The 23904-nt window shown below is 38.1% G+C and overlaps 1 protein-coding gene across 1 annotated transcript; it reads left to right on the top strand.

The window, feature by feature from the left end:
• Positions 1-545: 545 nt before the first annotated feature.
• Tbp (TATA binding protein) lies at positions 546-22122 on the top strand. The gene is made up of 7 exons (XM_070099014.1): positions 546-653; positions 2169-2451; positions 9763-10006; positions 12734-12837; positions 15335-15429; positions 18586-18665; positions 18841-22122. The coding sequence occupies exons 2-6, from the start codon at positions 2189-2191 to the stop codon at positions 18660-18662; spliced, it is 783 nt and encodes a 260-aa protein (XP_069955115.1). The 5' UTR covers positions 546-653; positions 2169-2188; the 3' UTR covers positions 18663-18665; positions 18841-22122.
• Positions 22123-23904: the final 1782 nt, after the last annotated feature.

Raw genomic sequence — 23904 nt, 5'->3', positions numbered from 1 at the left:
ATATATATATATATATATATATATATATATATATATATATATATATATATATATATATATATATATATATATATATATATATATATATATATATATATATATATATATATATATATATATATATATATATATATATATATATATATATATTATAGTATATGTAAATTTATGAAAATTATTCTTAGGTAATTAAACAGTAGAATCAAGTGTTTATATTATATTCTAATGATTAATTTTCAGAAAGTTAGATATATTAAAATAGAATATTTATATTATACTCTAATGAATCATTTACAAAAAAAAATTAGATACATTAGAATACAGTTCAGGTTAATGTTCTGTATATATATGCTGCTATATATGTGTTTGTGTATTCCTGAATAAACTTACTTACTTACTTACTTACTTACTTACTTACTCACTTACTTACATACTTACTTACTTACTCACTTACTTACTTACTCACTCACTTACTCACTTACTCACTTACTCACTTACTTACTTACTTACTTACTTACTCACTCACTCACTCACTTACTTACTTACTCACTTACTTACTCACTTACTTACTTACTCACTTAGTAATGTTGATAATAATAGTTAACATTATGAAGGAGAGAGTCACAGGTCAGTGTTTACATCAGCTGCTTCAGGTTGGTTCTCATTCTCTCTCTCTCTTGATTTATATCATTTTTACACGAGATTTTCAACATTTTTTTGACATAAAATGTTATTGTTGCATTAATATTTGAGTTTAGTTGTAAGTGGAGTAGAAGGTTTATATAAGCGGGTTTATGTACAATATATTAGTTGATAGGTGAGGGTTAAGCTGATTAAAACGTTAAGTATATATGTGAATAAACGGTTTATAAACCCGAAAAGTTGGTTTATTGAGACACTTGTGCATCATTTTGGTAGGTTTATCCTGGAACCTAGTGGGTTTAGCGCTTGGTTTTGGTTATGAGAATTTATTTTGGAAACGTTTCACCAGCTAGTGATTTCTTCAGTCCTGAATAAGTAAGTTTATTCAGGTATACATATATACAGTTACATAGATTATCATACATAACATATGTGTAGACAACCTGGGATAACACAAAAAAGGCAGTCAAAGTGACTTATATTGAAGGTGGAAGAAGAGGAGTTTAAGGTAATCAGTCCCTCAGCCTGGAGTCAGTGTGTTCATCATCACTCATCATCAGTCCATCAGTCATAATCAGTCTATCATTCATCATCAGTCCAGATTGATGAACTGAAAACATAGACTGAGGGACTGATTACCTCAAACTCGTCATTTTTCCCCTCAAGGAAGGTTCCTTGATGCTGGTGAGAGGCTCTTGATCTAGGGAATTGGATATGTGCTCCAGTTCCCTTAATTAAACCTGAATACCTTCCACATCCCCCCACAGGTGCTGTATAATCCTACAGGTTTAGTGCTTCCCCCTTGATTATAATATAATAATAATCCTCATTTTCCACTTTTTGCACTACATTGGACTGAAGAAGCCGCTGCCTGGCGAAAGGTTTTCAGAACATAATACCCAAATATTGCCCAAGTATCTCGTTTAATTTAAGGATCACTCGAGGGAGGTTACTTGATGCTGGTGAAGGTTTTGGATCCCGTGATAGATGGTATTTTTATTATTGTGGTTGAATTTATATTCTAGAATTCATTTTTGTCTGACATCTGTTCTTGTTTTCTTTAATGTGGGCCATTTCCCCTGTTCTGCAGTATTATGCTTAATTCTCATAGTTTTACTAAGTACATACATTAACCAAATTGGTAAAAAAGGCTGATAAAATTTAGTAATATTTTTTATTTATTAGGTTCGAGGCCAGTTGCCATTTTTGTGTGCAGTAATTTTTTTTCTTACTGTTCAGATAGTAGAAAGCTACAGATATGTATTTTTTTCCTTAAGTTTTAATTAGATATACTGTAATTAGATATACTGTAAGTAAAGGACCCCAATGGAAATAAGTCACTCTGTCTGACTTTTTTGGGTTATCCTAGGTTCTCTACACATATGCTGCTATGTATGATAATTCTATGTAACTGTATTTGTGTATACCTGAATAAATTTACTTACTTACTTACTTACATGGAATCCATTGGGAATTTGATATAATGCATGCTTATTTGTCTGCATAAATTGGTATTATTCTTACAGTTGTTGGCACAGTCGGCACCATGGATCACATGCTACCATCCCCGGGGTTCAGCATACCCAGCATTGGGACACCTCTGGCTCCTGCTGGAGAGGAGGAAATGATCCTACCATCAGCTCAGCAGCAGCAACAGCAACAGTCAGCACAGCAACACAACCAGCAGCAACAGTCACAACAGCAAGGGCAGCAGCAACAGGGACAACAGGCTTACAGTGGTGGTTTCACTCCTCACAGTATGATGCAGCCTCATACCCCGGTTAGTAATGTGTTTTCTTACAAAATACGGCAATGGCTATACTCAGAGATAATGATTTGCTCAGAGCAAGATTTATCAAAGAATCTAGTGACTTGTTAAGGTTCATGGAGAGTAAATCATTGTTTTTATTAAAGGTTTGACCTTTGTACTAATCATCTTCAGTATTGTCTTAATTTACTCCTTAAAAGATGAGCAGTTATGCAAGGGTTGAATATTATGTTTAGTTATGAATGATATAGTTATGAATGAATATAGTCGGACTTGAGTCCTGGAAATGGGAAGTACAATGCCTGCACTTTAAAGGAGGGGTTTGGGATATTACCAGTTCGGAGGGATATGTTGTGTATCTTTATATGTATATGCTTCTAAACTGTTGTGTTCTGAGCACCTCTGCAAAAACAGTGATAATGTGTGAGTGTGGTGAAAGTGTTGAATGATGATGAAAGTATTTTCTTTTTGGGGATTTTCTTTCTTTTTTGGGTCACCCTGCCTCGGTGGGAGACGGCCGACTTGTTGAAAAAAAAAATGAATGCAAACATTTGTTTGTATTATTTTTTCAAAATTTTTAGATGTTGGCAAGTTAAAAATTGGCCTGTAGTTATTGGTATCTGTTTCTGCTATTCTTGCTCTCTTAACTATGTTGGGAGAGTTTTGCTTTTCTGTAGATTTATTGACCAGTGCTGCAGTTGTAGGTGATGGCACAAGAGCAGCTTTCTTATACATGAATTGTGGAGTATTGGCTTTATTTTCTGCTTTATTATACAAGTTCTTTCTTCAAGCAGTAATTATCAAGGAGGTAATCTTTAACTTGGGCATTAGAGTTTGGGACTTTGCTGGCTAGGTTTGATCCTAGTCAAGAAGATAGTTTATTGTTTCAGCAGTTGGAATGGCTAGTATAAGTTCCTTAATTTTAGTCAATTTACTTTGAGCCCAATATTTGAGAGTTTTTTTTTTCTCCCTTTGTTTCATTATGTAAAAGAAATAAATTGAAGAACATAGGAAAGAAAAAGGTTATGAAAGTAACAAAAGCTCGAAGCAATGAAAGATACAGTGTTAGGTAAGACACATATGCAACAGTTAGGTATCTTTATTTCGAAACGTTTCGCCTACACAGTAGGCTTCTTCAGTCGAGTACAGAAAGGTTGATAGAAGCAGAAGATACTTGAAGACGATGTAATCAGTCCATCACCCTTAAAGTTTTGAGGTGGTCAGTCCCTCAGTCTGGAGAAGAGCATTGTTCCGTTGTCTGAAACAATATGAAGTTGAAGTGACAGAATGGGGCCTTTATATAGTGCCAGGAGGTGAGACGTAGGTTGCTTTGGGAGGGCAGGTCCTTCTCAAACCCAGCCGTTCTCACTAGTAGAGGTTGTCGAAGTGGTCTGTACCAAGATACCCTTGTGTTGCAGTGTCTGACAGAATGAACATTAAAATGGTATGAAATACCGACAGATTGTTAGGTAAGACACATATGCAACAGTTAGGTATCTTTATTTCGAAACGTTTCGCCTACACAGTAGGCTTCTTCAGTCGAGTACAGAAAGGTTGATAGAAGCAGAAGATACTTGAAGACGATGTAATCAGTCCATCACCCTTAAAGTTTTGAGGTGGTCAGTCCCTCAGTCTGGAGAAGAGCATTGTTCCGTTGTCTGAAACAATATGAAGTTGAAGTGACAGAATGGGGCCTTTATATAGTGCCAGGAGGTGAGACGTAGGTTGCTTTGGGAGGGCAGGTCCTTCTCAAACCCAGCCGTTCTCACTAGTAGAGGTTGTCGAAGTGGTCTGTACCAAGATACCCTTGTGTTGCAGTGTCTGACAGAATGAACATTAAAATGGTATGAAATACCGACAGATTGTTAGGTAAGACACATATGCAACAGTTAGGTATCTTTATTTCGAAACGTTTCGCCTACACAGTAGGCTTCTTCAGTCGAGTACAGAAAGGTTGATAGAAGCAGAAGATACTTGAAGACGATGTAATCAGTCCATCACCCTTAAAGTTTTGAGGTGGTCAGTCCCTCAGTCTGGAGAAGAGCATTGTTCCGTTGTCTGAAACAATATGAAGTTGAAGTGACAGAATGGGGCCTTTATATAGTGCCAGGAGGTGAGACGTAGGTTGCTTTGGGAGGGCAGGTCCTTCTCAAACCCAGCCGTTCTCACTAGTAGAGGTTGTCGAAGTGGTCTGTACCAAGATACCCTTGTGTTGCAGTGTCTGACAGAATGAACATTAAAATGGTATGAAATACCGACAGATTGTTAGGTAAGACACATATGCAACAGTTAGGTATCTTTATTTCGAAACGTTTCGCCTACACAGTAGGCTTCTTCAGTCGAGTACAGAAAGGTTGATAGAAGCAGAAGATACTTGAAGACGATGTAATCAGTCCATCACCCTTAAAGTTTTGAGGTGGTCAGTCCCTCAGTCTGGAGAAGAGCATTGTTCCGTTGTCTGAAACAATATGAAGTTGAAGTGACAGAATGGGGCCTTTATATAGTGCCAGGAGGTGAGACGTAGGTTGCTTTGGGAGGGCAGGTCCTTCTCAAACCCAGCCGTTCTCACTAGTAGAGGTTGTCGAAGTGGTCTGTACCAAGATACCCTTGTGTTGCAGTGTCTGACAGAATGAACATTAAAATGGTATGAAATACCGACAGATTGTTAGGTAAGACACATATGCAACAGTTAGGTATCTTTATTTCGAAACGTTTCGCCTACACAGTAGGCTTCTTCAGTCGAGTACAGAAAGGTTGATAGAAGCAGAAGATACTTGAAGACGATGTAATCAGTCCATCACCCTTAAAGTTTTGAGGTGGTCAGTCCCTCAGTCTGGAGAAGAGCATTGTTCCGTTGTCTGAAACAATATGAAGTTGAAGTGACAGAATGGGGCCTTTATATAGTGCCAGGAGGTGAGACGTAGGTTGCTTTGGGAGGGCAGGTCCTTCTCAAACCCAGCCGTTCTCACTAGTAGAGGTTGTCGAAGTGGTCTGTACCAAGATACCCTTGTGTTGCAGTGTCTGACAGAATGAACATTAAAATGGTATGAAATACCGACAGATTGTTAGGTAAGACACATATGCAACAGTTAGGTATCTTTATTTCGAAACGTTTCGCCTACACAGTAGGCTTCTTCAGTCGAGTACAGAAAGGTTGATAGAAGCAGAAGATACTTGAAGACGATGTAATCAGTCCATCACCCTTAAAGTTTTGAGGTGGTCAGTCCCTCAGTCTGGAGAAGAGCATTGTTCCGTTGTCTGAAACAATATGAAGTTGAAGTGACAGAATGGGGCCTTTATATAGTGCCAGGAGGTGAGACGTAGGTTGCTTTGGGAGGGCAGGTCCTTCTCAAACCCAGCCGTTCTCACTAGTAGAGGTTGTCGAAGTGGTCTGTACCAAGATACCCTTGTGTTGCAGTGTCTGACAGAATGAACATTAAAATGGTATGAAATACCGACAGATTGTTAGGTAAGACACATATGCAACAGTTAGGTATCTTTATTTCGAAACGTTTCGCCTACACAGTAGGCTTCTTCAGTCGAGTACAGAAAGGTTGATAGAAGCAGAAGATACTTGAAGACGATGTAATCAGTCCATCACCCTTAAAGTTTTGAGGTGGTCAGTCCCTCAGTCTGGAGAAGAGCATTGTTCCGTTGTCTGAAACAATATGAAGTTGAAGTGACAGAATGGGGCCTTTATATAGTGCCAGGAGGTGAGACGTAGGTTGCTTTGGGAGGGCAGGTCCTTCTCAAACCCAGCCGTTCTCACTAGTAGAGGTTGTCGAAGTGGTCTGTACCAAGATACCCTTGTGTTGCAGTGTCTGACAGAATGAACATTAAAATGGTATGAAATACCGACAGATTGTTAGGTAAGACACATATGCAACAGTTAGGTATCTTTATTTCGAAACGTTTCGCCTACACAGTAGGCTTCTTCAGTCGAGTACAGAAAGGTTGATAGAAGCAGAAGATACTTGAAGACGATGTAATCAGTCCATCACCCTTAAAGTTTTGAGGTGGTCAGTCCCTCAGTCTGGAGAAGAGCATTGTTCCGTTGTCTGAAACAATATGAAGTTGAAGTGACAGAATGGGGCCTTTATATAGTGCCAGGAGGTGAGACGTAGGTTGCTTTGGGAGGGCAGGTCCTTCTCAAACCCAGCCGTTCTCACTAGTAGAGGTTGTCGAAGTGGTCTGTACCAAGATACCCTTGTGTTGCAGTGTCTGACAGAATGAACATTAAAATGGTATGAAATACCGACAGATTGTTAGGTAAGACACATATGCAACAGTTAGGTATCTTTATTTCGAAACGTTTCGCCTACACAGTAGGCTTCTTCAGTCGAGTACAGAAAGGTTGATAGAAGCAGAAGATACTTGAAGACGATGTAATCAGTCCATCACCCTTAAAGTTTTGAGGTGGTCAGTCCCTCAGTCTGGAGAAGAGCATTGTTCCGTGCAGTGTCTGACAGAATGAACATTAAAATGGTATGTCATTCTGTCAGACACTGCAACACAAGGGTATCTTGGTACAGACCACTTCGACAACCTCTACTAGTGAGAACGGCTGGGTTTGAGAAGGACCTGCCCTCCCAAAGCAACCTACGTCTCACCTCCTGGCACTATATAAAGGCCCCATTCTGTCACTTCAACTTCATATTGTTTCAGACAACGGAACAATGCTCTTCTCCAGACTGAGGGACTGACCACCTCAAAACTTTAAGGGTGATGGACTGATTACATCGTCTTCAAGTATCTTCTGCTTCTATCAACCTTTCTGTACTCGACTGAAGAAGCCTACTGTGTAGGCGAAACGTTTCGAAATAAAGATACCTAACTGTTGCATATGTGTCTTACCTAACAATCTGTCGGTATTTCATACCATTTTAATGTTCATTCTGTCAGACACTGCAACACAAGGGTATCTTGGTACAGACCACTTCGACAACCTCTACTAGTGAGAACGGCTGGGTTTGAGAAGGACCTGCCCTCCCAAAGCAACCTACGTCTCACCTCCTGGCACTATATAAAGGCCCCATTCTGTCACTTCAACTTCATATTGTTTCAGACAACGGAACAATGCTCTTCTCCAGACTGAGGGACTGACCACCTCAAAACTTTAAGGGTGATGGACTGATTACATCGTCTTCAAGTATCTTCTGCTTCTATCAACCTTTCTGTACTCGACTGAAGAAGCCTACTGTGTAGGCGAAACGTTTCGAAATAAAGATACCTAACTGTTGCATATGTGTCTTACCTAACAATCTGTCGGTATTTCATACCATTTTAATGTTCATTCTGTCAGACACTGCAACACAAGGGTATCTTGGTACAGACCACTTCGACAACCTCTACTAGTGAGAACGGCTGGGTTTGAGAAGGACCTGCCCTCCCAAAGCAACCTACGTCTCACCTCCTGGCACTATATAAAGGCCCCATTCTGTCACTTCAACTTCATATTGTTTCAGACAACGGAACAATGCTCTTCTCCAGACTGAGGGACTGACCACCTCAAAACTTTAAGGGTGATGGACTGATTACATCGTCTTCAAGTATCTTCTGCTTCTATCAACCTTTCTGTACTCGACTGAAGAAGCCTACTGTGTAGGCGAAACGTTTCGAAATAAAGATACCTAACTGTTGCATATGTGTCTTACCTAACAATCTGTCGGTATTTCATACCATTTTAATGTTCATTCTGTCAGACACTGCAACACAAGGGTATCTTGGTACAGACCACTTCGACAACCTCTACTAGTGAGAACGGCTGGGTTTGAGAAGGACCTGCCCTCCCAAAGCAACCTACGTCTCACCTCCTGGCACTATATAAAGGCCCCATTCTGTCACTTCAACTTCATATTGTTTCAGACAACGGAACAATGCTCTTCTCCAGACTGAGGGACTGACCACCTCAAAACTTTAAGGGTGATGGACTGATTACATCGTCTTCAAGTATCTTCTGCTTCTATCAACCTTTCTGTACTCGACTGAAGAAGCCTACTGTGTAGGCGAAACGTTTCGAAATAAAGATACCTAACTGTTGCATATGTGTCTTACCTAACAATCTGTCGGTATTTCATACCATTTTAATGTTCAGTCTCCTCTTTACTGCAGTATTTAACCCTTTCAGGGTCCAGACCTCCGATCTGAAATTTGTTCTCAGGGTTCAAAAATTAAAAAAAAAATTGTATGCAGTGATAAAGAAACTTTTTCTGAAAATTATAACTCCAAAAATACAAAATTTGATGGAAAATTTATGGAATTATGTTTTAGCAAAGTTAACAGTCTCTGCAAAATTTATAACCAGAGATTTCTCCCACTTTGAGTCCTGTTTTAGGCCAATTCCATTGTTCCAGTTGATAAAACTCTTAGCTATTTCACCAGTATACCTTTCATTCTGCCCATTTAACTATTAACTACCCAATAAAGTGATCAGAAATTGGTAATTTTTACTTGGACATCCAACAGGCATGTGTGAGCATGTTAGATAGTAGTGAGTGAAGGCAAGTGGTTATGGGGTACATGAGGGTTAAACAAATTAAATAACATTTGACCTTTAGCCTTCCATGCATGGTGACAGTGCAGGAAACTAGTTCTCTACCACTCAAACAATGCAAGAGGCCTGCTGCCACCATACTGCTAGTAGATGGACAAGACTAATTAACCTAGTGAAAATACAGTGATTGCATAATTTTCAGTCATCAGTAGGCATGTAACCTCTTGCCAATCATTTAGTCAGGGTGGGTAGTTTGGAAGTTGTTCACTTTCTCGGTTATAGGAGTGAGATTATTTTTTCTACATTAATATGTGGATTTGATGTTCTGCTGAAGTGTGAGCAGGATACCATTTATGAAGGAATTAAGAAAAACTGGATAGTCCTGAAGGTGGGATATAGTGTCTACATTCTGAAGGAGGGATGATGAAGTAGCAACTTGGAAGGTCACTTGGACCGATTGTAATTTTAATTATGTGAACTTTTGGCTAGACAGCTGTTGAATGAATGATGGCAAATGTTTTGTATTTTTGGGTGACCCTACCTTTGTGGGGAAAAAGCATGATGATAAAAAAAAATATGAATACAGTGGACCCCCGGTTAACGATATTTTCTCACTCCAGAAGTATGTTCAGGTGCCAGTACTGACCGAATTTGTTCCCATAAGGAATATTGTGAAGTAGATTAGTCCATTTCAGACCCCCAAACATACACGTACAAACGCACTTACATAAATACACTTACATAATTGGTCGCATTCGGAGGTGATCGTTATGCGGGGGTCCACTGTATGTAGAATGTGATGCTTCTTAACCTTGAATGACTAAGGGAATTCTTACTTGTTCTGTATATCCTTTTCCAGAAACATTGTTTCAACAGTCAACTTAAACTGTAAACTGGACCTTAAGAAAATAGCTCTTCACGCTCGTAATGCAGAATACAACCCAAAGCGGTTTGCCGCTGTAATCATGAGAATTCGTGAACCCCGTACAACGGCACTTATATTTTCCTCTGGAAAAATGGTGTGTACTGGAGCAAAGAGTGAAGACGACTCCCGATTAGCTGCAAGAAAATATGCTCGAATTGTACAGAAATTGGGCTTTCCTGTGAGTTTATCTACTTGCTTATCCGAATGTTTGTTTTTTAGCCTTTTTAAAGTGTCTCTTGTGTAATACAAGAGTAAACTAGTTGCTAAGAATTTTGCACACCTCTTACACAAGTTTATCTCCAAAGGAGCTAAATTGCTTTAGTAACTGTCTTAAGCATCTCTCCCTAATAAGAATTCCTTATTAATATTGATTTTGCAGTTTCTGGTGAGTGCCTATGTAAATTACAAATTAATTCATACAGTACTACTTGTTGACTAAAGAATTCCCCTCAAGGGGAGTTCCTTCACGCGAGGGGTTCTTTGGTATGAGGAATTTGACATGTACCTATTTTTCTTCATTCGACCAACCCTGTATGGCCCCTGCAGATTTAGCACTCCCATGAATGTAATAATAATGATTTAGGAATTGCGACATGCTCTTGAAGTGTGAGCATAGTGACATTTATAAAGGGATGCAGTGAAACTGGTTAGCCAGACTTGAGTCCTGGAGGTGGAAAGTACAGTGCCTTCGCTTTGAAGGAAGGTTGAAGATATTGTGGAAAATTGCATTTATCTGAATGTATCATTATGTACATAACAGTAAATGAACAAAGATAATTATTATTTATCAGTTAGACAAGTAGGAATTTGGGACACCTAGGTTGCAAAAAATGTCCCCCTTTGATACCTACAACTGTCATATCCACAAGTTGCTCTGGACCTATTAATTATAAATGAAATATACATCACCAGGAATTCTGGTAAATATATAAATTTGTGGACTGTATATTAAAATTAAAAAATTATTATATATACACACATTTGCATAACAGAAGAATATATCTTAAAATCACTCACCAATTTGACTGGAGATTAATGTGTCATGTACAGGACCCCCCCTTTTGCCTACATTTATGAAAAATTTACTGGCCAGAATTTAAACATAAATTGATGGAGTTGTCCTGTCCTGTCGCCTGATATCTCAAGTTATGCAGGAATGCACATCCAACAATTTCGCCTCCTATTTGAGAGGTGTCCGCCCATTTTAACCTCTAGAGCACGAAAAATTCTACCCATTACACTAACAGTTGATACTGTCTCGTTCAAACATGGCGAGTGTCTTCTGCGCAGGCGCAGCTTCTGGTGGCCTGGTGGTTAACGCTCTCGCTTCACACGGTGAGGGCCTGGGTTCGATTCCCAGCCAGAGTAGAAACATTGGACGTGTTTCTTTCCACCTGTTGTCTATGTTCCCCATCAGTAAAATGGGTACCTGGGTGTTAGTCGACTGGTGTGGGTCGCATCCTGGGACACTGACCTAAGGAGGCCTGGTCACAGACCGGGCCGCGGGGGCGTTGACCCCCGGAACTCTCTCCAGGTCTCCAGGTAAACAGTATGGCCATCTATTTACATATAACTACTGTATTTCTGGAAAATGTGTACAGTATTTTCCACAGATATGTTGCACTTTTTTTTTTTAACTGTAGTGTCAGCACTCCTTTAGCAAGACAGTAATATTGAGTGATGATGGTTTCCTTTTTTTTTTTTTTTTTTTTTTTGTCACTGTACCTTACTGGGAAATAGCCAGTGTGTTAATAAAAAAAATTTAATTGTAAACAATAAAATACCAACATAAAAAATTGAGTTTATAGTGCATTTCAGTGCCTGATAATCTGAGTTCACATGTTACATTACACTCATTCCATCATAAAAATGACAATGTTATGGTGAATCTTTAATTTTTTACTGTTATAAATGTTTATCTTTTTCTTTTTAGTAAGCTATATGGGAAAAGGGGTTACTAGCCCATTGCTCCTGGCATTTTAGTTAACTTTTACAACACTCGTGACTTGCTGAGGAAAGATTCTTATTCCACTTCCCCATGGATATGAAAGGAAAAACAGCAAGAACAAGAACTGTTAAGATAAAATCAAAGAAAACTCAGATGAGTGTGTATACATAAATGTGTACATGCATGTGCCTGCAGATGGAGATGGGAAGTACAGTGCCTGCACTCTGAAGGAGGGGTGTTAATGTTGCAGTTTAAAAACTGTAGTGTAAAGCACCCTTCTGGCAAGACAGTGATGGAGTAAATGATGGTTAAAGTTTTTCTTTTTCGGGCCACCCTGCCTTGGTGGGAATCGGCCAGTGTGTTAATAATAAAAAAAAATGCATGTGTAGTGTGACCTAAGTGTAAGTAGAAGTAGCAAGACGTACCTGAAATCTTGCATGTTTGTGAGACAGAAAAAAAAGACACCAGCAATCCTACCATCATGTAAAACAAATAGTCTTCTGTTTTACACTCACTTGGCATTAAGGTAGTAGCTTCCTGGGCAGTTACTGTCTATCAGCCTACTATTTTTTGGGTTTTTTCTTTTTTGGGTCACCCTGCGTCGGTGGGAAACGGCCAACATGTTACAAAAATAGTTCATTAAAAGTTCAGTGTGTCTTTATCAGTATTTTGTTTTATGGTATGGTAAAAATAAAATTAACTGGAAACTGGCAGTCATGGTCAGTTAAATGAATACATATTGATATTATTTAATTGTTGCTTGTTTTTGATCAATTTTTCATAGGTTACAAGTGTTATAGATAATCTTCATTTAAGATATATCAAGGTGGTTTAAGATAGCAACTGCTGTTTATCATTAATGTTATTACTTGAACCAGTACTGTATATTAATAATTTTTTTCAAATACAATTAATGTACAGTTCGTGCTTGTACTTGAAGTCTTGATGTTTCAACAGGCAAAGTTCCTGGAGTTCAAGATCCAAAACATGGTGGGCAGTTGTGATGTGAAATTTCCCATCAGACTGGAAGGCCTTGTTCTAACACACAGTCAGTTCAGTAGGTGAGTCATAGTATGCTTGATCACTCAAACAGTTGACCAAGAAACTTCATTTGCAGTAATTGTGATAAACTTAAGTTATGATTTTTTAGAAAGGATTAAATTTTGAAAGGTTTGGTGTGTATTGCCAAATGCGTTACATTATATATTGCTCAGCATTTTGGATGGGATTAAAGTTAGAATGGAAAATTTAATAAAGTTTATGTATTTTGAGTAAATAAGAAGTAATATAACTTGTAAAATAGTGATCAGTACAGTACTGTGGCAAATAATAGGGCATGTAGGTAAGGATAGGCTAGGCTTGTATAACCGTGAAAACATGATATAATAAAGTTAGTATTCATACAGGTGTGCTTAATATAATACTAACATCTTGATAATCTTGGAAATTAGTGTAAAGGAACATAATAAAATTATTCTTGATGAACACTAAAATGTGTCTGAAAAATGTTTTAGAGAAGAAATCACTATATATGTATGACAAAATAGAAGCTAGTTCAGTTCAGGTGATGGAAATTATGTAGTCTTTTTCTTATACTAAAGCCTGGTTAAAACCACTTGTTCAGTCAGTTTAATGTTATTCATTCCAGAGAAAATAGGTAGGACTGAGTACTGGTGCCACTGTGGTGGTGCTCAAAATTCCCAATTACCAGTTGCACCTCAGTCAAGCCTATAACATGACAAATACAACTTTCTCATTTTAAAGTTGACTGCAAAGTGACATGAAGGAATTTCATCTTTCCATCATTTCCTTATTCCTCTTGTATAGAAGTATGTAGAGATAGTGATGTGTGTCTTATGGGCCACAACATGGCAGGAAATTTTACACTTGATTCATATTTAAGTATATCTTACATCTCAAGCTTTTTATTATATTCAGTGTTTGTTAACCTTTTGACTGTTGTGGTCGTATATATACGTCTTATGAGCCACCGTTTTTGACGTACATGTATATATACTCATAAATTCTAGCGGCTTCAAATCAAGCAGGAGAAAGCTGGTAGGCCCACATGTGAGAGAATGGGTCTGCGTGGTCAGTGTGCACCATATAAAAACAATCCTGCAGCACGCAGTGCATAATGAGAAAAAAAACTCCGACCATTTTTTTAATTAAAATGCTGATTTTTGTGGTCTATTTTTGTATAGTATTTATGGTTGTATTCTCATTTTCTTGGTCTCATTTGATAGAATAGAAAACATATTATAGAAATAGAGGTGATTTTGATTGGTTTCACTATGAAAAGAACCTTGAAATGGAGCTCAAAGTAGGGGAAATGTTTGATTTTTGCCAATGTTCAAAAGTAAACAAATGATGTCATTTTCCAATAAATGTTGAAGTAGCCATTTTAATATGCAGTCATGAATGGGTTGACATTATTTATACAATTATTACAATATTGCAGCAGTCTGCATAGCAGTAAATCATCTACTTTTTGTTTGAATAAAAATTCAAAATAGAAAACAAGAGTAATATCAGAGGGGCCTGGAAACGTGACTGATGAACAAAGAAAATGTTATTTTAGAGCCAAGAATGTCTGCATTGTTCATTCTGGACCCTATTTTGAAATTGTCATATTTTTAAATTTTCGTGAAATTGGCCAAATTGCAAATTTCTGACCATGTTATTGGGTAGTTGAAATCAGTAAATGGGCAGTTCCTTGTACTCAATCGATAGAAAAAATTTAGTTCTAAAGAAATAGCTATGATTTTGGCCGACTGGAACAGTAGAATTAGCCGAAAATAGGGCTCAAAGTGGGCGAAATTGTTGATTCGTAAATATCGCCAAGGTTGCTGACTTCGTGAGAGCTTAATTCCGTCAGTTTTCCATCAAATTTCATTCTTTTGGTGTCATTACAATCGGGAAAAGATTCTCTATCATTTTCATAAGAATTTTTTTGAAATTTTGCGACGCCAGGAGACACCTCAGGATTTGAGGTTGCGACAGTCAAGGGGTTAATATCCAGAAATGAGATTGAAAAGATCAAAAACTAATTGAATAATGTAGGGCTGAATAAGGTATGGGACACATACACATGGTGAACCAGTGGCATGGGAGGTTTCATTAAGAGTGAATCTAGGCCACTCGTACAAACGGTGACCTTGCTCTTATTCTGAGGTTTGAGGGAAGGTGTGGGGACATGTACAGCCTTGCATATACAGCACCCTCTTTTCAGTGTTCCACATTTTCACTGACTTCAAATTGAGCCATTGTTCATTATGTTCCACCCACCAGCTATTTTTCACCGACGGGTGGAACAGTAGCTCAGTTGAAAGCCAATGAAAACGTGGGACACCAAAAACAGGTGCTGATATTTGGGGACCTCCTGTATTATGGCATGGCATATTTCACACTAAGTTTAAAGAGTGTTAGTCATTCTCTTATGCAATACAAAATTTGGGAGCAATATTAAAATATTATATTAAAAGTGTGTTACTCGGACACATGTTATTAGAGATTCTGCTGTATATAAAAATTATTAATGCCTCTTCTTTTCTCTAGTTATGAGCCTGAATTGTTTCCGGGTCTTATCTACCGCATGGTGAAACCTCGTATTGTACTTCTTATATTTGTATCTGGCAAAGTTGTACTTACAGGTAAGTGTTGTGCTACACTTTTGGGTTAATTTACTAGTTCTCTTGGAAGACATTTTTAAAAATCCATTTACAGCATTTTACTTATTGGAGTGATTAAATTAATTCCTTGTATCACTGGGATGGGGTAGTTAATGGTTATTCAGTGAAAAATAATGGCAGCTCCTTTTATCCATTTCATTTTCACAATTAAAAAAAGATTGTTGAAGGTGTTGAATGATTGTTTAGGGAATTTTCATCTATGCAAGAAAATAATGTGCGAATTAAATGTAAAACTGGCAGATACTCTTGTGGATCGTGTAATAAGAAAGTTTGCAGTGTCTTGTGTCAATGACACTACAGGATCTCAAGTTTCACCTTTTCTTACCAAGATAGGGAAACCCAAAGATGAAAATAGCACATTCACAATCACTCGGTATCTAGTTTTCTTTCCAGAAGAGTACAAGCATCACAGTGCTAATTCTTCATCAAAACACAACATGTCTGTCCATCCTTTAGAGTGCAATCACTGTACTTTCCTCCCTCTAGAATTCTCATCCATCTAACTAGTTTACCCTGAATTTCTTAGTTTTTATGAGGATAGTGGGACTCAGGTGAGAGTATGTAAGAGATAAGGAGATTATTTTCCAGTAAAAGTAGGCCTTGGACAGGGATGCATGTCACCATGGTTGTTTAACATATTTATAGATGGGGTTGTAAGAAAAGTGAATACTAGGGTGCTGGGGAGAGGTGTGGAATTAAACGATAATCTAATACAAAGTGGAAGTTGTCACAGATGCTTTTTGCTGATAACACTGTACCTTTGGGAGATTCTGAAGAGAAGTTGCAAAACTTAGTGGATGAATTTGGAAGGGCATGTAACAAAAGGAAATTAAAAGTGAACATGGGAAAGAGCAGAGCAATGAGGGAAGCATCCAGTCTTTCATTACCTAATTTATTTCAGATTGGAAGGAGAGTATATGGAGGAAGTGAAATTTTTTTTTTTTTTTTTTTTTTTTTTCCAACAAGTCGGTCGTCTCCCACCGAGGCAGGGTGACCCAAAAAAGAAAGAAAATCCCCAAAAAGAAAATACTTTCATCATCATTCAACACTTTCACCACACTCACACATTATCACTGCTTTTGCAGAGGTGCTCAGAATACAACAGTTTAGAAGCATATACGTATAAAGATACACAACATACCCCTCCAAACTGCCAATATCCCAAACCCCTCCTTTAAAGTGCAGGCATTGTACTTCCCATTTCCAGGACTCAAGTCCGACTATATGAAGGGAAGTGAAATATGTTCATATATTTGAGAGTGGACTTGTTGGGAAACAGGTTTGCGAAAGGAAAGGTATTGATGAGGAAGGGGAGGGGCAAGATGAGTGGTGCATTGAGGCATCTGTGAAGACAAAAAACATTATCCATAGTGGCAAAAAGGGAAATGCATGAGAGTGTAGTGGTACTAACACTCTTACATGGGTGTGAAGCATGGGTTGTGAATGTTGCAGTGAGGAGGAGAAGGAGGAGGCTAGATACAGTGGAGATGTTGTGTTTGAGGGCAGTGTATTGTGTGAATATAATGCAGAGATTTCATAGCTTGGAGATTAGGTGGTGTGGGGTTATTAAAGTATTATCCAGAGGGCTGAGGAAGGGTTGAAGTGGTTTGAACATTTAGAGAGGAGGGAGAAAAATAAGATGACTTGGAGGGTGTATAAATCTGTAGTGGAGGGAAGGCTGGGTAGGGGTCATCTTAGGAAAGGCTGGAGGGAGGGGTTAAGAGAGGTTTTGTATGCGAGAGGCTTGGACAGTCAAGAGGCATGTGTGAAGATGTTAGATAAGAGTGAGTGAAGGCAAGTGGTTTTTATGACTCGATGTGCTGTTTGAGTGTGAGCAAGGTAATATTTATGAAGGGATTCAGGGAAATCAGTTAGTTGGACTTGAGTCCTAAAAGTGGGAAGTAGTGTCTACACTCTTTGGAGGGGGCATCCGAACTGTAGTATCAATGTGCCTCTGGCAAGACAATGATGGAGTGAATGACAGTGAAAATGTTTCTTCTTTTTTGGGTTACCCTATCTTGGTGGGAGATGGCTGGTGTTAAAGAAAACAAATTAAAAGGAAAAATAATTTTTGTTGTAAGTTTTGTCACACGAGAAAAGAGAATCTTTTGGCAACACTGGTACAAGATTGAAGCAAAAAAAAAAAAAGAAAGCATAAACATTATTCTGTAGCTCATGGATTATCCAGTTCTTTCAGGTAGCAAGGTGCACTGAATTTACAACACCATACAATCTTGGCATTTTTTTATGGCCTCTTTGTTTTCACTCCTTTTTCGCATTATCATTTAAGGTGCCTGACAGAACAAAACAGACGAATAATGCTGGAAGTTAAATAACCAATCCTCAATACTCCTGTATTGTCTGGTGCCCATTTGGGCATCAGCAGCACCACACACTTGATGTTGAATATCTAAGTAAACCCTCACATTGTGTGACTGTTTTGTGAAGTTTTGTTATTAGTGTTCCTAAGTGTAATCTAGAAAGTAATACCCCTCAAGGAAGGTTCCTTGATGCTGGTGAGGGGCTCTTGATCTAGGGAATTGGATCTGTGCTCCAGTTCTCTGAATTAAACCTGAATACCTTCCACATCCCTCCACAGGCACTGTATAATCTTACAGGTTTAGCACTTCCCCCTTGATTATAATAGAAAATAATAGTCTCTCTTCAGTTTTCATGAATTAGTCATGGTAATGCATTGTATGGCTGGGTGGCCCATGGTAACCCACTTACTCTCCCTGCTGGGGGTTACTGAGCTAGTGTTTCAAGTATTTTAGTCATATCTGCTAGACACAGCCCCTCCTAACCTAACTACAGTAACCTTTTAAAAACTTTTGTCACACACACAAGGGTCAAAATATGTAGAAGCCCTGTATCAAAACAGTTGGAAGACTAAACCACGAGTATGCAGTATTATACCTTAAATTGTAATTGCCCATTGCTAGGCCTTCTCTAGTGAAGCGTTTACTCAAGTTTTAATTCTGTAATTGTCGTACGTGCTTATGACTTATAAAGAGTGATAAATATGTGTGGACACCCAACTGTACTGAAGATTCTCTATTCCTGTAATTTTAAATACTTCCATATTCAAAATTAACTTTGAATTTTTTTTTGTTTCAGGTGCAAAAGTGAGAGGTCAGATATATGAAGCTTTTGACAATATATACCCTATTTTAAAAAGCTTCAAGAAACAATGAATGGTAAGCTGAATATGTTCAATAGTTATGATCTTAGTGATAATTTTTTTTAGGAAAAAAATGGCATAAGTTGGTAGCAAGTGTAAATTAAACCAAATACAAAAACAGAAATATTATAAAAAAAAAAAGTCTTGCAAATCAATGGTAACATTATTTTTTGTTTGTTTTACCTACTAAGCTATGTTGAGCAAGTGAGGAACCTGCATCACATACAGATGACTGACTTGCATCTTTTCACAAGACTGTCTCTGTAAAATCTGCTGGAGCAAAGTAGAAAACTGAGCACTGGTTGCTTAGAGCTTCACTGAATAACTGAGGAATGGCAAAAAGGTGTTGATGTATGTACTTTGTGCTCCACTCATGTCATATCGCCCCTTTTACAGAGCCGCTCTCTCCATGAAAACCTGATGGGAAGCATAAAAGGCTATGATTTACGTTGACACGGAAATGCTGATTTTGCATTTTACTGCTACATACATACATACATACATACATACATACATACATACATACATACATAAAAAACACAAAGGCACAATACCATGATTAGAACAATATGCAAATAACCTTATGTAGAGGTTATTTGTGTGCACATAGCCATAGCAGATAGCCATGTTACAGTACAATACAAACTTTGTTAGCTTTAAGGACAGAGTATGAATAAAAAAGTTACTTTTGTATAGTGTATAGTTTCGTGTTTTAACGAAATTTATTATTACACATATCTCGGCTCACGCTTTGGCATTTTGTATATTTATAAAGAAGCAACATTAATTAGTATCTATAATCTGATGAAGTAAGTTGCAGATATGTAGATATTATTTCTCTTTGATATAAGAATGAGAAATTCCTCAGAATTTCTTATTCTTTGTAGAAGGAATTGTTTGAGAGTAGCTTTGTTAATGTCATTTGAAGGATGATTTGCAAATTGCTCACTCAGGTTAAGCAAACACTTTAGGTTTGGCCAGTGACTGGATGGGTTACTGCTTGGACATTATCTTGCTTTTTGTGCAGAAAAATTTTAGTAAGCCATTAGCTTTGTGTATTTCTTTCATGAGTACTATATCATGTTCCTAGTTCATTACTTGTTTTGATATAAATTTTAAATACAGCATGCTTTTTAATATACTGTATACAGATGTGATAGCTGTTTTCTGATTGTTATTTTTTACACACTAGCTATCTCCTACTGAGGTAAGGTGACTCAGAAAGGAAGAAATGCTTTCACCCTCACTCTCCATTACTGTCTTGCCAGAGGTGTGCTGATACCACAGTTCAAATACCCCTCCCAAGTTGCAGTATTAGCACCCACTCCCTCAGAGTGCAGGCACTGTGCGTCCCACCTCCAGGATGCTAAATCCAGTTAACCGTTTCTCTGAATCCCTTCATAAGTGTTTCCCTGTTCACACTATTATTATTTAACATTTACAAAATTGCTAAACCTTTGAGCCATTCGTCACTGCTTTTATTTCCTGAGAAGTGATACTGTCAAAACTTTGAGCAATATTTTTAATTGTATGGCTGACTAATTTATATATAATGAAAGGAAGGCAAGATGTTTTGAAATTTGTTCCCCACCTATTTAGAAAATTCTCTTGTATTTATATAATGTACTGATTAGTATTGACTAATGCACAGAAATACTCTGGGTATTTTTGTTCTGCTAGTTTTTTCACTGTTATTTTTTTTTTATTTGTGGTTATGAATTTTGTGATTTTTTTTTGCCTGAACACTGTATATTGTATTGTGTGTGTGTGTACAGTTCTTTTAATTATGTATTAGTCTAGCAACAGTTGTCTGTGTTTAAACTAAGCTTGCGCTGTTATTTTCATGGGTAAGCACTAACCCTAGGTACTTTACCGTGTTAGCTCCACATATGCCGCTTTCCCAAACTCTCAAGGATTTTCTTCATTGTCTATCACTCCACTTCATTCTTTGAGTTTGAGTCATTTTTATTTCCCATTTTTCATCTGGGAAAACAATGGTTTTCTCCCGTGTTTGTGAGACTTGCAGCCTGTATTCGTTCTTTGTATAGTGTACTGGCTTTTTTCTTTTAATTTATTCAATTGGGGAAAAAGCACTAAATCCATAGGAATCATTTAGCACCTGGGGAATGGGAGGCATTCAGTCTTGATCCATGAAAGGGGAGAATTCCAGTTCACTGGATCAAGAGCCCCACACTAGCATGAGGGCACCTCCCTGGAGGTATGTTGTAAGTTGACTGCATTTGCATAATTGGTAATCTTTTACATAGTATTATTTAAAAATTTTAGATTCTAATTTAGTCAGCAAGTAGCTCCTAGATCTATGTATTTATGTAGTATTATATTTATGGGGAGGCACCGAACTTGTAGTTGATGATACAGTAACTGGAGAAAATGGTAATTGGGTTTGATCTAAGCAAAGATTAAGCTAGCTTGAATTCCTTTGATCAAAAGCCTTTCATTAGCTTCAAGGTGACTGCTCTTTAAGCTTTTGTACTTGAAAACTTAAAAGTTGTTAAATTTTTTGCCTATTAATTGCATAGTAATTTAAATTGTATCCCACTGAGATATTGTAGGGATCATACATGATGCCAATGATATATGGTAACTGTGGGTTTTTCCCTGGCCTAGACTATTACAAACTGAAGGTTGATGTAAGTTCAAGTGGAGGTGGGGAGGGGGGAATTTCTATCAAAAGACCTAGCTGTGTTGCTGATCAGTGCTATAGTCTTTCTGCAACTTCAAAGTTTAAATATTGTTTGAAACATGAAGAGAGAGAGTGTAAGTGTGCGCATGTGCGTGCGTGTACCTGTGCGTGTGCAAGTGCATGGGCGCAGTTTTAATTAATTTTAATAAGCAGTAATTGCAGTGAATACCAAATAGTTTTCCACTGCATAATTAGTGATGGGGAAAGCTTAATAGATACTGCACTGTCTAATATAATTATTGACAACAAAATTTGCAGCCAATCTCGGTCAACAAGAATTTAAAATTTTTAAGAACGTGTGTTGACCAATGACTTCTGTGTAATATGACAATTTGTGAAATCAGATACTCTACTAATTTAGTATTTTTATGTTGTAACTTGTATAATTTTTTTTATATTTATGGGGAAGCACTGAACCTGTAGGGGTTACATGGTGCCTGGAGAATGAAGACTGGGAGGCAGTCAGGTTTAATCCATGGAAGGCCTTTCAGGTTTAGTGTTTCATTTGATTATATTATTATTTATCCAAGGAAGTGGAGATGGCTCCATTTTGCTGGATCAAGAGCCCATCACTGGCATCAGTGAAGGGGTAAAGTGTGTAAATACTGTACATTCTTCTTTATAGTTATTTTATTTTCTGTGTAGTGAAGTAGCTGATGCACAGCTTTCATTGTTGACTATAGTTATAATTGACTGTATTATGTACAGAGGAAACACTTTTCTTATAAAATATTCATGACAAAATTAAAATAAAATTACATATAAATGCTATGTATTTTTTATCAGATTTGTACTAACTAATGTTCTTTGCCCAACTGTATGACTGTGCAACAAGGTGTCTGGGCACACTGTGTGGAATTACATAGTGTGTGCTGTGGCAGGATGCCCTTGGCCTTTGGTAGGGTTTTCCATTTTTTTTATATTTTGTACTTTCATAGTGCTGTATGACGCATGTAAGTTTGGTGCTTCCAGTGACCATTTTGAATCTTTACTCACAGGGAACGGCAGGAGACTACAGGAATATCTGAACTATGTAAAGGAATGGTCAAACATGTGCCTATTGGAGTGGAACCCTGGTAGGTGTATAAAAAAAAAATTGGAGAACTGAAACCAGAAACTAGTGCATTGTAATACCCTCTTAGGTAAATATCTTTTACAAACCTTTCAAATGTTTTTTGAAAACCCTTCAAGGGTATGTGCCTTGATGCCACAAGTACATTAATATTGTAGGGGTTCTTAAATGGAGATATCAAGGGTTGAAGGTAGACACACTTGTTGGATGGTTACGATATATTGTCAGACTGAGATGATGAGAACTGGAGCCCAGTGCCTTGCCTGTCTTCGCCTGGGTGTCTACGCCGAGTGAGACCGGGGCAGAGGTATGAGCATACACATGCGCATCCCGTGACGTCACACAAAGTCACAGGCCTACAAGGAATCAACTATCTAAAGCACATGGATGATACTAATATGCTATGCTATATAACACAGGGATCAGCAACTACGCTGACATTAATAGACAACAATAAGTGTCCAAGGCCCAAGACTGTTCAATTGCCTCCCAGCATATATAAGGGGGATTACCAATAGACCCCTGGCTGTCTTTAAGAAGGCACTGGACAGGCACAAGTCAGTACCTGACCAACCGGGCTGTGGTTCATACGTCAGCTTGTGTGCGGCCAGCAGTAACAGCCTGGTTGATCAGACCCTGATCCACCATGAGGCCTGGTCTCAGACCGAGCCATGTGGGCATTGACCCCTGAAACCCTCTCCAGGAAGGAACTACTGATCAAGTGTTGTTGCAAATCCTTCCCCCTGGATTAAACCTTATTGCCTTATTTTCCCTTAAACATTTAAGTATTCCTATGGGTTTACTACATTAATGTGGTTATATTTATGAAGAGGCACTAAACCTGCAGGGGTCATCTTGGAAAGGAAGGAGGAGAGTGTGAGGTAATCAAATATGTTCTAAGAAAGTGCACTGTAGCTTCATTTACCTTGACAAAGCCTTACGTGTCTAGGTACGTATTTAAGGGTGATCACAATTCCCTTGACTTAAGTTTGGTGCATCTTCATGAATATAGTGATGTCTCCTCTGTTGCAGTAGTAGCGCTGTGTGACCCTTAAGGGTTTAGTGCTTCATTAAGATTATAATTATTGCAGTACTGTATGACTATCATGGGTTTGGCAACACTTGTTTAATTAGTGCAAGCACTGAACAAAGTTGCTCAATAAGTACCCTGGAAATTGGAAGCAATCAGATTTCATCAGAGAATAAGGAGGGTAGCTTCAGGTCCGTGGATCACGAACCCTTTACTAGCATGGGTTAATTTTTTTATAATCTTGGGATGCTCCTATCTGCACTGAGACACCTCTTCAAGGGGGGCTCCTTGGCGTGGTGAAGAGGCTCTTGGTCTGAGGAATTAGACCTGTCGGTCTTCTTCCTCAGACCGAACCTAATTACCCCCCAATCTCTCCTCCCCTATCCCATCCTCCCCTTTTTTCTTTCCTCCTCCCCCTCCCCACCCCTCCCTTTTGCCCTTCCTCTTTT

Source organism: Cherax quadricarinatus, chromosome 66, assembly GCF_038502225.1.
Source record: "Cherax quadricarinatus isolate ZL_2023a chromosome 66, ASM3850222v1, whole genome shotgun sequence".
NCBI lineage: Eukaryota > Metazoa > Arthropoda > Malacostraca > Decapoda > Parastacidae > Cherax > Cherax quadricarinatus.
This window is presented reverse-complemented; position numbering and strand designations above follow the sequence as displayed.

What these genes read in the sequence shown, in the direction of transcription:
- Tbp (XM_070099014.1), top strand. Translation starts at nt 2,189, where the DNA reads ATGGATCACATGCTACCATCCCCGGGGTTCAGCATACCCAGCATTGGG. An exon ending in TACAGAAATTGGGCTTTCCT is followed by an intron (nt 10,007 to 12,733) that starts GTGAGTTTATCT and finishes ATGTTTCAACAG; the next exon opens with GCAAAGTTCCTGGAGTTCAA. An exon ending in ACACACAGTCAGTTCAGTAG is followed by an intron (nt 12,838 to 15,334) that starts GTGAGTCATAGT and finishes TCTTTTCTCTAG; the next exon opens with TTATGAGCCTGAATTGTTTC.